This window comes from Anabrus simplex, chromosome 14 (genome assembly GCF_040414725.1).
Source record: "Anabrus simplex isolate iqAnaSimp1 chromosome 14, ASM4041472v1, whole genome shotgun sequence".
Classification (NCBI taxonomy): domain Eukaryota; kingdom Metazoa; phylum Arthropoda; class Insecta; order Orthoptera; family Tettigoniidae; genus Anabrus; species Anabrus simplex.
This window is the reverse complement of record NC_090278.1, coordinates 42378059-42392556: the sequence shown is the minus strand read 5'-3', so window position 1 is coordinate 42392556 and position 14498 is coordinate 42378059. Positions and strand designations below refer to the sequence as shown.

The following is a 14498-nucleotide window of genomic DNA, read 5'->3' as shown; positions in this document are numbered from 1 at the left end:
AAGACATTTGTTATTCAAATGTTGTCATAGTGAAAACGTAATTTTAGTTGATAACACCTTGTTTATGTAAAGAACTTGTAGAACTATGCGTTAGTATCTCAATACACACTTCTCGAAAGGCTTGTTATGTTTGTTAAAATTATACATTGCTGTACTAATAAAATTATAAAGTAAGAAACGGTTAATTGTAATTGGTTATCCTTCCGTCTTCTCTTCTGATGTAGTACAGGTGAACAAAACTTCTCAGTTCAATCGGAAGGATTTGAATAAGCCTTGGACAGCGTGTTGAGAAGCTAAAGTTGTGAGAAGGTACAGACTAACAAACCCAGCAAGCCTCTCAAGACAGCGTGTGTATTGAGATATACTAACGGATAGTTCTACAAGTTCTTTACATGAACAAGGTGTTATCAACTAAAATTACGTTTTCATAACGGACTGACAAATAATAGCCAAAGATTCAAATGTAAATATGACGTGATGATTTGAGTATTAGCACACAAACAGATCAACAAACACAGTGTATCTAGTGATTGCTCTAAGTTTATTACTATCTTATTTAGCACACAGTGTAATTAAGCGTTTAAAAAGACTTTTATACGTCGATAACATGTAAAAACTTCTAATTAATTTTTTATTGTTAAAAAACTCTGTATGTATTAATCACGTCAGTTTTAATTATAGTTTCCTTTCTCAATTGTGTGACTAATGTATTTTATGGCTGATGGTATTTAAATGTTGAAACCAGTACTATTATTAAATAAATGTTGTAAATAATATCTTATACAACTCGTAATTTGTATTGAAAAGGTTGAAAATTTCAAAACTTATCTCTGTGATCTCAGTTCAATACGGAAACAAAAATGAAGTTTATATCTTTGAATAACGTCTTTAGCCGCACAAATGTTTTCGTCTGTAATGCTGGTCCGAGGATGGTGATCATGTTGCTGATTTTCCACACATTCTCGTCCTTCCTTGAACTTTTTATCGCACGCATCCTTGACCGTGTTTGATCACTGCAATGTGCAGTCAATCTCTGGCAAATTTCCGCCACTGTAACTCCTTCACGAGCAAGAAATTTTATAATTATGCTCCGACATCATGAGCGTTGCTGACGAAACAGTGGGAAATGTCTAACAGCACACTCTCCCCACTCATAACTATCCCACCTAAGCATAGCAGAAGCGCAGGACCAGTCCTACCAACTGTTGATGTTCGGGATCAAAAATTCTCTTTATATTTGATCAACCTTTGTATGTTTCATGCCATGCAGAAGTTTCCTTTCTCCCCATTTCAGATTACTAATATTCATTACTAACATCAACCCATTCAGGTTAGTATCTCAGCATTAATATCTTTTCAATATTCCTCCCTCTTTATTTTGATTTCAGCATTGACCTGAGTATAGAAGAGGGAGGTGGTTCTTTGGAACTGATCCCAGGAGGACGAGACATCGAAGTGACAGCACAAAATGTGTACGATTATGTACGCAAATATGCTGAGTGCCGTATGATTAAGGTGCAGGAGAAAGCTATTGAGGTAATTATAATCCTTTTTTTTATTTTTTAAATAGTATCATTTTATACCCTGTAGGAAGGACTTAGTGATTTTTAATGAATATACTTGCAGTAAAATTCATTGAAACACTGATAAAATAACATACCAGTAATACAGATTCACATATATTTGATAAGCTTAAAATTGTTGCTCCCAAATTACCAGGCATCCTGGCTCTGTATGGTGGTATTTGAAGGTGCTGGGATATGTTAGCTTCATGTTGATAGATTTACCGACACTCTAAAGAACTGTGTTTACAAAATGTTGGCATCTTCAAAACCTGTGAAAGTAGTTAGTGGGTTGTAAAATTATTATTATTATTATTATTATTGTTGTTGTTGTTGTTGTTGTTGTTGTTGTTGTTAATAGGGAAGGGATTTTAAGATGCAAAGTGTGGTCAGGAAAGAGTTAAAAAAAAGTTCTGAAAATACATACATAAAGGTGCAATACCGCTTTTCACAAGAGTTTAATCCTGATGTAAACAAATAGGCCGAGCACCTTGCCTTCCCACGTGGACATAGTCGTAGTTGATTGGAGAAGCAACCGTCGCACTCACTCAACTGTATGCGAGCTTGAAGTAGCATGCCGCATTAATTTTATTTTATTCTAGTTTATTAAATTTAGAGAGTTTGGAAGAGTACGTAATCAAATTAAAATACAGTTGATATATGTACCGGAGTATATATGTTTCTTATATACAAATAGTGATTAAATAACGAGAAAGGAAGGCACAAGGCATGGTGTAATACAGGAAGTCTTCTCGTAGTGAGGGAAGTCCCAAGCTGTACAGCATAGAGATAAGGTGTTGCATCTTGCAGCAGCAGTCATTGTCAGTATTCATAGCGAGAGAAATGGAGCAAGAGGTAGGACCCTAGCGTGTAGTGAAGCACAAAAGAGGAAAACCGCTTGGAAGTGGCTATAAGCAGTCCATTGTGAATGTGTTCAATAAACTAAGTGAACAGAATCCAGATTTAGTCATTTATTCAAAAGTTTGGATCTTCGCACTGTTGTCGTATGCAATGCGCAGCCCTGTACGTCCGAACACGAGACGTTGACGGGGTGGAGGTTTGTACTACACGCTGAACGAATCACAACTCTTTCTTTGGTGGAGGTGTGGACATGCCATGTTTAAAGGTTACAAGTGATGAAAATCATGTAATATTTATTTCCACCTATTCAATACAATACATGCATTCTTTGTAAGCCAGTCTTTGAATATGTTACATCTGGTTGAATTGTACGTTGTTCACTGATTTTTAAGTTAGTAAGATCTCGAAAAGAAAAAACACGGCCGCCCCCGCCCGCAGCCCTAATGGCTGCATTACAAATTGCCTTCCTTGAAAGTTGGCATCTCTGTATTAGCAGATGGAACCAAACTACCTCCATATGTGGTTTTGAAAAGGAAAACACTTCCGAAAGGAAACTTGCCATCCGGTGTTATTGTTAGAACACGAGTCCGGCTGGATGGACAGTGCGTTCACCGAGGACTGGGTGAAGTGCTTTGTTACAAAACCGAAACATGCTTTTGTTGGACAGTTCCCAAGGACATACAACTGACGCCATAAACGATATGAGGAAAGGAAAAACCGATCTTGCGATAATTCCCGGAGGACTCACTTCTATTCTACAGCCGTTGGATGTGTGCGTGAACCGGCCTTTCAAAACTGCAATGAAACGATTGTACACCGAGTGGATGTCTGATAGTTATGACACGTTAACACCAACCGGACGAGTGAAGAGGCCTGAAGTGGGACTATATGCAGGGGATCAAGACCGCATGGGCGAGCATTCCCAACGATCTAGTCTCCAAAAGCTTTAAGAAATGTGGGATTTCAAATTCAGTGGACGGTAGTGAGGGCGAATTTGTGGAAAGATGTCAGCAACGAAAGATCCTATGGTGAAACTTCAGATGGCGATGGTGAATTGTGAATGATCTGAGTATTGGACCGATTTTATTTACAATTTTTGTGATGATTTTATTAATTGTAAGCTGTTTGAATTTTTATTTGTGGTATATTTGAAGTAAATTAAATAGGTATGCAAGTTATTTGATTTTTTATTTTTATCCATATTTTGCCATCTCAAATTTAGGGTGCGGGTCTTATTCGGTGGCGGGTGGTATTCGGGATTATACGGTAAATGATCAGATGTTGATTCCCAAAGGGAATTTAAAATATTTGTCCCGAATGAGTAAATTTATAATACCAATATAATGGTCCGTTATTGGACATCTGTATTATCTGATGGCCAGGCAGGCATCAAATTTTGGAAATGAGACATAGCTCTCATAGTGCATTGGCACTGCTGGTGGCTTCAAGTAGCCTATGGAGTGGCCTCCACGGTATGCACTAGCCTTGCGTCTTGGGTGGTGTGCTAAGTCCCAACTGATGAGCCTAACTTAGCACACGAGGGCGAAACGCAGGCAACCAAGAATGAGTTAGCTGGAAAATTTATAATGTCCAATAACGGACCATTATATTGGTATATTACTAATAGACTCCAACATCACCTAGACCTTTGAATGCTGACTAGAGAACTCACAAATGCACATTGTTGGAAAACGATACCGTACCAAAGATGATCAATCACATTTTATTTTTTCTTATTTAAACAGAATCACCTAATTTAACCATACTAAATGTATCATAAAAAATTATTCAAAGCACCAGTAGAGATGCGAGAAAATATTAACTAACCTCTGAAATCAAAGATGCACTCGGCCATATCTTGAGGTATATCCCATTCTTGCTTAATTGCAATATTTAGCATTAAAATTAAACGATTGTTTACTTCAGCCTTTAGTTTTAACGAGTTAACTGCTATCGGACATGTTATTTACGCATTTATTACAAAAACAAGTTCTCTTTCATTTCCATTTTTCTTTATAGAACAGCAGTCAACTGGTATTACTAATCAACTCCGACATCACCTTCAAACATTACATGTAATAAATATCATTTTTGGTCCGTATTGATGATATTTGATTGAAATAATAACATTAAGTTATTTATTATACCACCTAATCAATACAAAATCGTCTTGGATGATTTACATAAATTTGTTAACTAATAGTGGTACATGTTTCGCCTTCCCTGAAGGCATCATCAGCCATAGTCTTAACCTTAAATTAAAAATAAGCGTCTAAATAACATGTAATAATGAAATTAATTTTAAAATCTTGAAGAGATTTGAAGTAAAATAACATTAAAAATAACAATGATGGTTTAAAAATACAATGTGATGAGATATAATAGTGGAAGTATTAACAAAATTGACATTAGAAGGCTGCTAGAATAAGTGCAATGGATAAAACAACAGATTGTTATACAACAAGTAGTAAGATTGCATAAAAATAAAGTTGATAGTCTGGCGGTTATAATTAGACGATGGCGAAAAATCGTATATAATCAAAGTAAAGAAGAGAGAATAAAAGTCAAAGTTAGTCGAGAGATCCGAAGTTAATCATTATCTTGAAGATAAAAGACGAAAGTCAGATGCATATGGTGAAGTTGTAGAACATGTTGAGGATATGAAGTTGTAGAATAGAAGTTGAAGAACAGTTTCAAATAGGATCTCTATGGACCATCTCAAAATTTGAAGTAATGCTCAAATATTATAAATTGTGAGTTTGTAGATATTCTAGTTGAAAAAGCATATAATAGTGGAATCGACTAACTTTGACTTTTATTCTCTCTTCTTTACTTTGATTATATACGATTTTTCGCCATCGTCTAATTATAACCGCCAGACTATCAACTTTATTTTTATGCAATCTTACTACTTGTTGTATAACAATCTGTTGTTTTATCCATTGCACTTATTTTAGCAGCCTTCTAATGTTAATTTTGTTAATACTTCCACTATTATATCTCATCACATTGTATTTTTTAAACCATCATTGTTATTTTTAATGTTATTTTACTTCAAATCTCTTCAAGATTTTAAAATTAATTTCATTATTACATGTTATTTAGACGCTTATTTTTAATTTAAGGTTAAGACTATGGCTGGTGATGCCTTCAGGGAAGGCGAAACATGTACCACTATTAGTTAACAAATTTATGTAAATCTTCCAAGATGATTTTGTATTGATTTGGTGGTATAATAAATAACTTAATGTTATTATTTCAATCACCTTCGAACGTTGATGAGAGAGCTCGGTAGTGGATATAGCGAGGAAACGATACCGAACATGATGGATCACGTGCAATACAATCACTGGGTGCAAAATATCGGGAACAGAAAAAATCGTGCATGCTCAATCACTCATAATAACGGATATGTCAGTGGTAGGGCTCTCGCTGTAACCGAAGAGTAATACACACTTTGCTGAAATATACAAATTTTGAAGGGACAGACAAGAACTGTCGTTATAACGATGTTTTCATTATATGCCGTACTTGTTATAGCAGACTTCTACTGTATATTTATAGAGAAATTTACAACACTGAGGAAAGGGTTGCTTGCCTTGGTAGTTTACTCTTTTACATGGAAATGACATACAGTATAGGCTTGTGTTGCTTGGAAACATCCACAATAATGAAACATAAAATGGTCTAAAAGTTTTAGTTTCCCCTTCTGCTCTGAAGAATAATTCCTCTTATATTGCTTTGTTTCTTATGGATTGATTTTTTTTTTTTTTAATCCCTTCTCTCCATTATTCCTTTTCGCTCACTTTTTTACCTAATGTATATTGATTATTTCTAGGCAATACGCACAGGTGTGTTCGACGTCCTTCCTGCTGGATCACTGGATGGTCTAACTGCAGAAGATCTTCGTCTGTTGTTAAATGGTGTGGGGGACATTAACGTAGCTGTACTCATCTCGTACACGAGCTTCAATGATGAGTCTGGAGAGTCCAGTGAACGGTTGATAAAGTTCAAGCGCTGGTTGTGGTCAATAGTGGAAAAGATGTCGCATGTCGAAAGACAGGATCTAGTAAGTATAAATAATGAACTATCTGGCTTAACAATTCTCCAAGAATACACATTAAGAACCTGTTAGCATGTTTTACATCAAAGAAAGGACAATAAGTTCCACCTTTTCAATACTATATATTGTGTGAAAGTTTTACATTACAGTTAAAACATCACAACTTTTGTACATTCGGTACCAGTTTCGACAGATTCCCTGTCATCATCAGCCGAGAATAATTAAACAAAGACAAGTATAGATCATGATTCTTATGGTGTGATTACAATGGTGGATTAAAAATATACATTATATGATTAAAATTATATATATACAAATTAAAGGTAAGTAAAATGGGAATGGTCATTATTCTATGAGGTGTACACCTTAATATTTCTAATAATATTTCTAATAATAGAAACCTAGACATTCTACACAACTCTAACTCAATCAACCCTCCCAACCCCTTTGAAAAGTCAGGTGTCTATAGATTTCATTGTAACGACTGCCTCAGTACCTACCTCGGACAGACCGGTAGATCGTTCAAAATTAGATATATAGAACACGTAAATGCAATTAAATACAGAAAATTTTCCGCAGTAGGCCAACATATACACGACTATAAACACAAATTTTATGGCATAGACCACGATATAGACATCATTGAAATAATAAATAAAGGTCCTATACTTGATTTCACTGAACAATTTTACATCTCACTTGATCAGTACCATAATTCAAATTTTAATCTCAATGATTTATCCGACAAACCTACGATTTTATTTGATACGTTTATCAAAATATTGAACAATCTTAAAATCCCCAAAAATTGATCTATCTTCAAAACAATCCATAACACGCTTACATATTACCCCTACCGCCGTCCGCGCCCACCCGATTATAGTCCCGCCTCCACCGCGCTCCCTCTTCCCCTCGCTCAGTAACTCCGCCCCTCCTTCCTTCTGAGGTCCGTCTCTTCACATTCAGCCTGTTAGTTCCACTCCGATACATCTACTACCAACTTGGCACCTGAAGTGAGTCCTTCATTTCGCTAATATTTTGCGAATTTTTACTCCTTCCAATTTTCATATAACTTTAAATAGCGTTTTATTTCTTATAGGTTCCGACTTGGATCAGGATCTTTCCAAATCATTTATGTATTCACAACTTACAACACAAGATCTTCAAGTACCACCTTAGCAAGAACCTCAATTACTATTCCTCAAAATAATGTAAACCATTCCAGAATACAAATCGACATATTGAACTGTTCAATGGATCTAACTATCAACATCAGTACATAGTGAAAAAATTAACTCGTCTATTTCTGCTTGCATTGAACATTAATATAAATCTTCCATTCTTAAGTCCAAGTTGAAGCTCCAATCGAATTTTATTGTACATATTTTGTGTGGAACACCATTCGACTAAATGTTTGTTTACCTTTTTAATGTGTCAAACATGGCTACATAACTTCAATCAATTGACTGGTCAAAAAGTTAAAATATTAAGCCTACAATCAAATTTCACTATAGGCCCTAATTATATATTACAAGAACAAAATTTATTTTAACAAATTAACCCTTTAAATAGAAATATTAAGGTGTACACCTCATAGAATAATGACCATTCCCATTTTACTTACCTTTAATTTGTGTATATATATATATGTATATATATATGTATATATATATACTATTTCAATCATATAATGTATATTTTTAATCCACCATTGTAATCACACCGTAAGAATCATGATCTATACTTGTCTTTGTTTAATTATTCTCGGCTGATGATGACAGGGAATCTGTCGAAACCGGTACCGAATGTACAAAAGTTGTGATGTTTTAACTGTAATGTAAAACTTTCACACAATATATAGTATTGAAAAGGTGGAACTTATTGTCCTTTCTTTGATGTAAATCTTGTTTCAATACGGAACCTAAATATGAAATTCTTAACGTTAAATGTTAGCATGTTCTCTATCAGTTTCTTGAGTCTCTCTCCTATTTCATCAAAAACGTATTCAGGAATTTAGATTGACATTTTGCCGTTCCAGTCATGCTGAGAGTTTGTTTGTGTTACTATTCACAGCCTGGGCTAGTGTATTCATATTTATTGCAAATACATTTTCAATTTCAGGAAAGGTAAGACAACTAGTAAAATAGATACAGTAGAAGAATGAAACTATTGCAACCGCAATAAACGCTAATGAATAAAATCCTTTTTATGGGTGTTTTGTATACATCTGCAACTGTTTTAAGGCAGTGCCATCATTGCAAGTTAATGCTGTAAGTGGATATTACAGTGATTAAATTTGTTTTCAGCATAACCTGAGTGATTTCAAAGAATGAGTACATTTTTTTATTTAATCTTGAAAAAAGTGTTTTTAGACTTTTTCATATATTCTGTACAACATGGCTGGAAACTTTATCATGAAGTCCTACCATAAATAGAACATGATCTTTCATCACGTACTGAGCACATGGAGGTCGTTCCGTGGGAGGGGTGAGGGGAAGCACGTACACAAAGGCGTACGCTGTTTCCGATTCATAATATTTCTATTGTTCATTTTGAAATTACTCTAGTTGTGGGTTGTTAAATTCAAGCGCGAAAATTCATTCAGTGTTACGATGGAAAGCAGTGAAGAAAGGAACTGTTGAAATTTTTGCACTGTTATCCTGGTGCAGATCTTTCTATTTGACGCCCATGGGCGACCTACATATCTGGATTTGAGGTGACTACGATAATGATGTAGGTAGAGGATGAAACCCGGTGTAGGCTCACAGCCTACTCCTATCGAATAACAGCAGGGATCTGCTCAATGCTTTAACATCTCAACCTAATGGACGAGTCGCCATCAACAGCCCTCACTGCATGTGAATACTGCAGAAAAGTTTGGAATTGAATCCAAGCTTTTGGCACGATATCTAGTGATTAGAAATTATATACCACCATCTCTCCTACCGTGCTGGCCAACGTTCTGATAGTGAAAATTTTTTCCACAGACGGTGCTGGAAATGGCTAATCATGGTCACTGGACGGGCTAACGGATGTAATTACTTAACTCAACATAGTAATATTGATTATGTAGGTTACAGGCATCTGAAATGAAGTTCTTGAGCTCCACAATTCAAAAAAAAAAAAACTGGCAAGTAAAGGAATAACATGCTGAGAAAGGAAGCTGGAATTGAGACATTAATGTTAGATCAGGTCAGCGTATCCAGATTGAGGTGTTTTGGGCATGTAATGAGTATGGAGCCAACAAGAACAGTTTATGTTAATTTGGAGAGGCATGTTGCAGAAAAACAGAGGGTGGGAAGGCCAAGAACCTACTGGATGGACATCGTAAAGATTCAGATCGGTGAAGGACACTAGAAGACGTCATTAGCAACAGAATGTATCTCAGTAAGACATACTGGAAGAGGCTTGCCTACAGTACTTGGGAAACTGGAAATGTAAAATTATGATAGATTAGATATGTCCATTTACGTAAGCCTGGTATTTCAATTATCAGGAGGGTTGGCCATGCAGTTTAGGGGCGTACAGCTATGAGCTTGCATTCGGGAGATTGTGGGTTCGAAACCCGCTGTCGGCAGCTGTAAAGATGGTTTTCCATGGTTTCACATTTTCACACCAGGCAAATGCTGGGATTGTACCTAAATTAAGGCCACGGCCGCTTCCTTCCCACTCCTAGGTCTTCCCTATCCCATCATTGCCACAAGACGTATCTGTGTTGGTATGACGTAAAGCACATTGAAAAATTTTCAGTTTCATTTACCTCTCTCAAATAGACCTAATAAAACAGGTTATAGCTAGAAAATTCCATTTCTTCAAATAATAAATTAACATTTTTAGGATCGGTGCCAGTCTAATCATGAAAAGTGTTGAAATGAAATGGCGTATGGCTTTTAGTGCCGAGAGTGTCTTGAGGACAAGTTCGGCTCATCAGATGCAGGTCTTTTGATTTGACGCCCGTAGGCGACCTGTGCGTTGTGATGGGGATGGAATGATGATGAAGACACATACATCCCGCCCCCGTGGCAGCTAAATTAACCAATGATGGTTAAAATTCCCTGACCCTGCCGGGAATCGAACCCGGGTCCCCTGTGACCAAAGGCCAGCACGCTAACCATTTAGCCATGAAGCCGGACATGAAAAGTGTTAATATTATGCAGGTGGTCTCCTTCCTGCAAGCTTTTATTTACCTCTTCCTGAAAAGCTAAGTGGGGGTCGGGTCTAATATGCAAGTTAATACAGTATTATTTCCCTGAATCTCTTTAACACCACTGTTGATTGATGCAATATTAAACCCACAGAATTTTACATTTTTTAAAGATTTTTTTCCAGCTGAATATAACCCACAACTAGTTAACACTGTTCTACTTTTGTTAAAACTTTAAGAACCCCCATGTTTGTGTGAACATAAAATGTTTTATAGTTTGAATTGAGGAGAAGATTAAATTTAGGTTAGATAATGATATTTCTGTGCTGCTGGGCCTTGAGAAATAGATCTAGAGAATACCGTAGAGGTAGTCATTGCAAGGCTTTCATTGAACTTCTATTATTTTACTACTACTAGCGTCATCTCTTCACAGAAGGTTGGCAACCATCATATTTTGCGTTTCCCGTATCAGAGTGGCCATATCATGGATCGAATCACTGGTAGAGGTTCGATGCTTAAATAATATTCTCCACCCTCTTACTCCTATGATTAGTTAAGCTTTATTAGTCATTTTGAAAGGTGCATGTGGAATAGGCTGTTCTCCTGCATTTTTTTGATGGGTTAAGGCTTCCATGATTTCCTGGCACAAGGGAGCACAATCTCATTGGGGATACTTGCTCTGCCTGTGAGATTTTGAATCTGTGGTCGCGATTGCTCCCAAGATGTTTTAACTTCAGAAACACACTTCTTGCAATGCCAATTGTGGTTTTGATTTTTATATCCAGATTCCATTCTTATATTAGCCAGCATCCTAGATACGAGACACCCTTTGAGTGGCATTTCCATCCAGGTGGCTAATTACCATAATTTTGTAATTATTTGTATTATGTTTAAATTTTTACTGACTATAAATTAACTCATTTTCTATTTATTTTTTTACTCCTCCAGGTGTACTTCTGGACTGGATCTCCTGCACTTCCCGCCAGCGAAGATGGATTCCAACCTATGCCAAGTGTTACTATCCGACCTGCTGACGACACTCATTTACCAACTGCTAACACCTGTATTTCTCGTCTATACATACCGTTGTACAGTAGCAGGGCTGTTCTACGTCACAAGCTGCTGTTAGCCATTAAAACCAAAAATTTCGGTTTCGTTTGAAAAGACAAGGTGATCCGATTTAACACCCGATCATGTACTGTAGTAAACTCTTTTCTCCTTCCTTTCTACACCTCCATGCCTTGGTGTGACAAACCTATGTATGTTTCAATATAGTGAGGAAAGAAAGATGGATTTCCATTGATCAGATGACCTATCCATTGCAGAGTCTTTCTTCTCTTATCTTGGAACTATGTTTCCTTTTTGGGCAAGATTTGGATGCACTATTTATGGATATAACTTTGTCTTGTATGGACAATGACTGGATGCACTTACAGTATTTGTATGGGATTCTGTAGTGATGTGATGGACACAATCTATAAATGTGCTGACAAGACTACTCAATCCACGAAGTGTGTTGTTAAAAGCAAAATGGTCCAGTGCTTCTGTCTGCCTTGCTTGATTTCTTTTCAGCACGACTGTGAAAAGGATGTGTATGGACGGCAAGTGTTTCTCATACTGAGGCTGTTTTTCTTACATTTTTTTGTGTTGAAATAATTTCAACTTGGTAATAAAAATTCCATTCTAGTGAGCATTTTGTGATTCTGTTGCCATGGACAACATTAAATTCTTATAAGATGTTCTTCACTAGGTTAAGAAGATATTGCCAATCTGAGAGAAAATTCCATCTGCTCTGCACAATGTTATTGTCAAAATTTTGTTTCTCTTGTTTTACAATATAATAAAAAATATGTAAGCGTTCATTAATGTTAGTGTGTTGAAAAGTATATTTGTTATGATAATTTAATTTAAAGGTGAAAAAATACAAGTGATATTTATATCAATAAATAATTTTGTTGTTGTTGTATGGATACAACAAAAGGGTGTGTGCCATATACAGTGACTTGGATTTAACTTAAAAATCTCTTTAAATATGGCCCTATATAGGGCAGCAACTTTCAGAAGTGTTGAGAAATCAGAATTACTCTCGTCTCAGTTTTAAACGTAGAGCGAGAGCTAATCCAACTCTAGGGTTAAGAAATAAGGTCCATCAAACTGAAGTAAAAGAAGGGGAATTGTGATGGGCGTTGAAAGTAAGTCACAAAATATGTAAGCTGCAAGTGCCCCGAAACCCTTATCAGAGGTGTTTAAACCAGAAAATAGCTGTTTTATAGGTGTGTTAGTTATCTATAGTAGTTTAATAGCTGTGACAGTAAAAGAAGATGAATCAATTGACATAATCCATTTTGTGCGTGTAACACATAATGTACTCGGTACTAAGGGTCAAGAAGAGTTACTGAACATTACAATGTGAAGTGATGAGAAATTGTTAGTGGCAGAGAAACATTTTATACATTCGTGTACATTGGTTCCCACTGGTTATGTTTTCCTCTCATTCGTTCCTTTTCATGAATGTTCAAGACAGAAGAGGAAAACGTTTTAGTCAAGTGTTTTGCAGCATTCATTTGTATTAACGACGCTAACTCGGGTATACTTTTATACGAGTGAAGTAAATTAGAGACACACTTCAGAATACTTACACCTGACGGCAGTATCTTGTAAGTAGGCAGGGATAGAGTATACACAAATGAAAGGCACGAGTCCAAGATGTTTGGATACAGCCTTTGTCCTCTTCTTTTCCTCCAATGACAAAGGCTGCAGCAGGAAATTATAGGCCCATGTCTGTCTTTTGTGTGTACTCTATCCATGCGTTCTTGCAGGGTAAGTTGCTGCTCTCCGTCTTTTTTCTGTACTTATATATATTTTGCTTCTCTTAGCCTTCTTACCTGAGCATTGATGGCAGTATCATGTTGTATATAAAAGAAATCTTTATTTGTTGTAGTTCAGCCACGTGTACCAAATGTCTGTTAAGACAACCCGACAAAATTAAGATATTCTTGATTTGGAGAAGTGGTTTAGATAAACACACACATATGCACCGAGTAATTAATCAGTTCACTTTTTTTAGCATTAGAGATTTTATCTTTTACTTTACAGTTTGCGCATTTAAGCTTGTTAAATTAATTATGTCAGAACTGGTAACTCCATTCTATCTTCCCTCCAGTTTTCTTTCTCCCATCTGTTTCAGTCACTTCTGTGGATGTGAAAATGAAATTCTTGTGCAGAAATGTGATCAAATATAGTTTCACTTTTTAGAAAGTGTTCCAACTACTTGTAAGAAAAAACTGGTTCATTTTAATGACAGACTTCTTTTTTTTTGTATAGTTAAATTCTGTAAGAATTTGTCTCAGAATTATTATTTTTTTTTTTTTTTTCCAATTGACATCAATGTTCAGTAACTGCTTATTTAACACACTTGCAACAAGTGGAACAGAATCCAGAATGAAGTGTTCCATGGTCATATTGTAAGTTCTGATCTTTTTTTTTATGTTGATTTATAAGCTGGACCATTTAGTTTTGTAAATCTAAATTGTTAGCATACAAATAACATAATTCATTAGGAAGCAGCCTGTATTGATGTATGCTGTATAAAAGCTATGAGACACTTTGCTTCAAAGAATATAACTTTATTTTTGTTCGAAATTTATACATAAGTGACAATTGTATTTTAAATACATTGGGCCTAATTTTCATATCGTTAATTAATCTTTTTTGGACACCAATAGATTAAGTTGATGAAAACCAGATATAGAAATTCATGTTTTTCTCCAAATTCTTGTAGAAAGTATGCACAGAGAATCAGTTTTGTCCTGTCACTTCATTTGTATGTGAATATTGAAAGTGTGTGATTATATTTACATCAACAATA

At 35.8% G+C, this 14498-nt stretch overlaps 1 protein-coding gene across 4 annotated transcripts in view; it reads left to right on the top strand.

The window, feature by feature from the left end:
* hyd (E3 ubiquitin-protein ligase hyd) overlaps nt 1–13723 on the top strand; it is a 544651-nt gene extending 530928 nt beyond the window's left edge. For all 4 annotated transcript variants that reach the window (XM_067158035.2, XM_067158036.2, XM_067158034.2 and 1 more), the window contains exons 45-47: nt 1389–1536; nt 6262–6492; nt 11579–13723. In XM_067158035.2, the coding sequence (XP_067014136.2) occupies nt 1389–1536; nt 6262–6492; nt 11579–11791 (592 nt within the window). In that variant the 3' untranslated portion in view covers nt 11792–13723. The remainder of the gene's footprint in view (nt 1–1388; nt 1537–6261; nt 6493–11578) is intronic.
* The last annotated feature ends 775 nt before the right edge of the window (nt 13724–14498 follow it).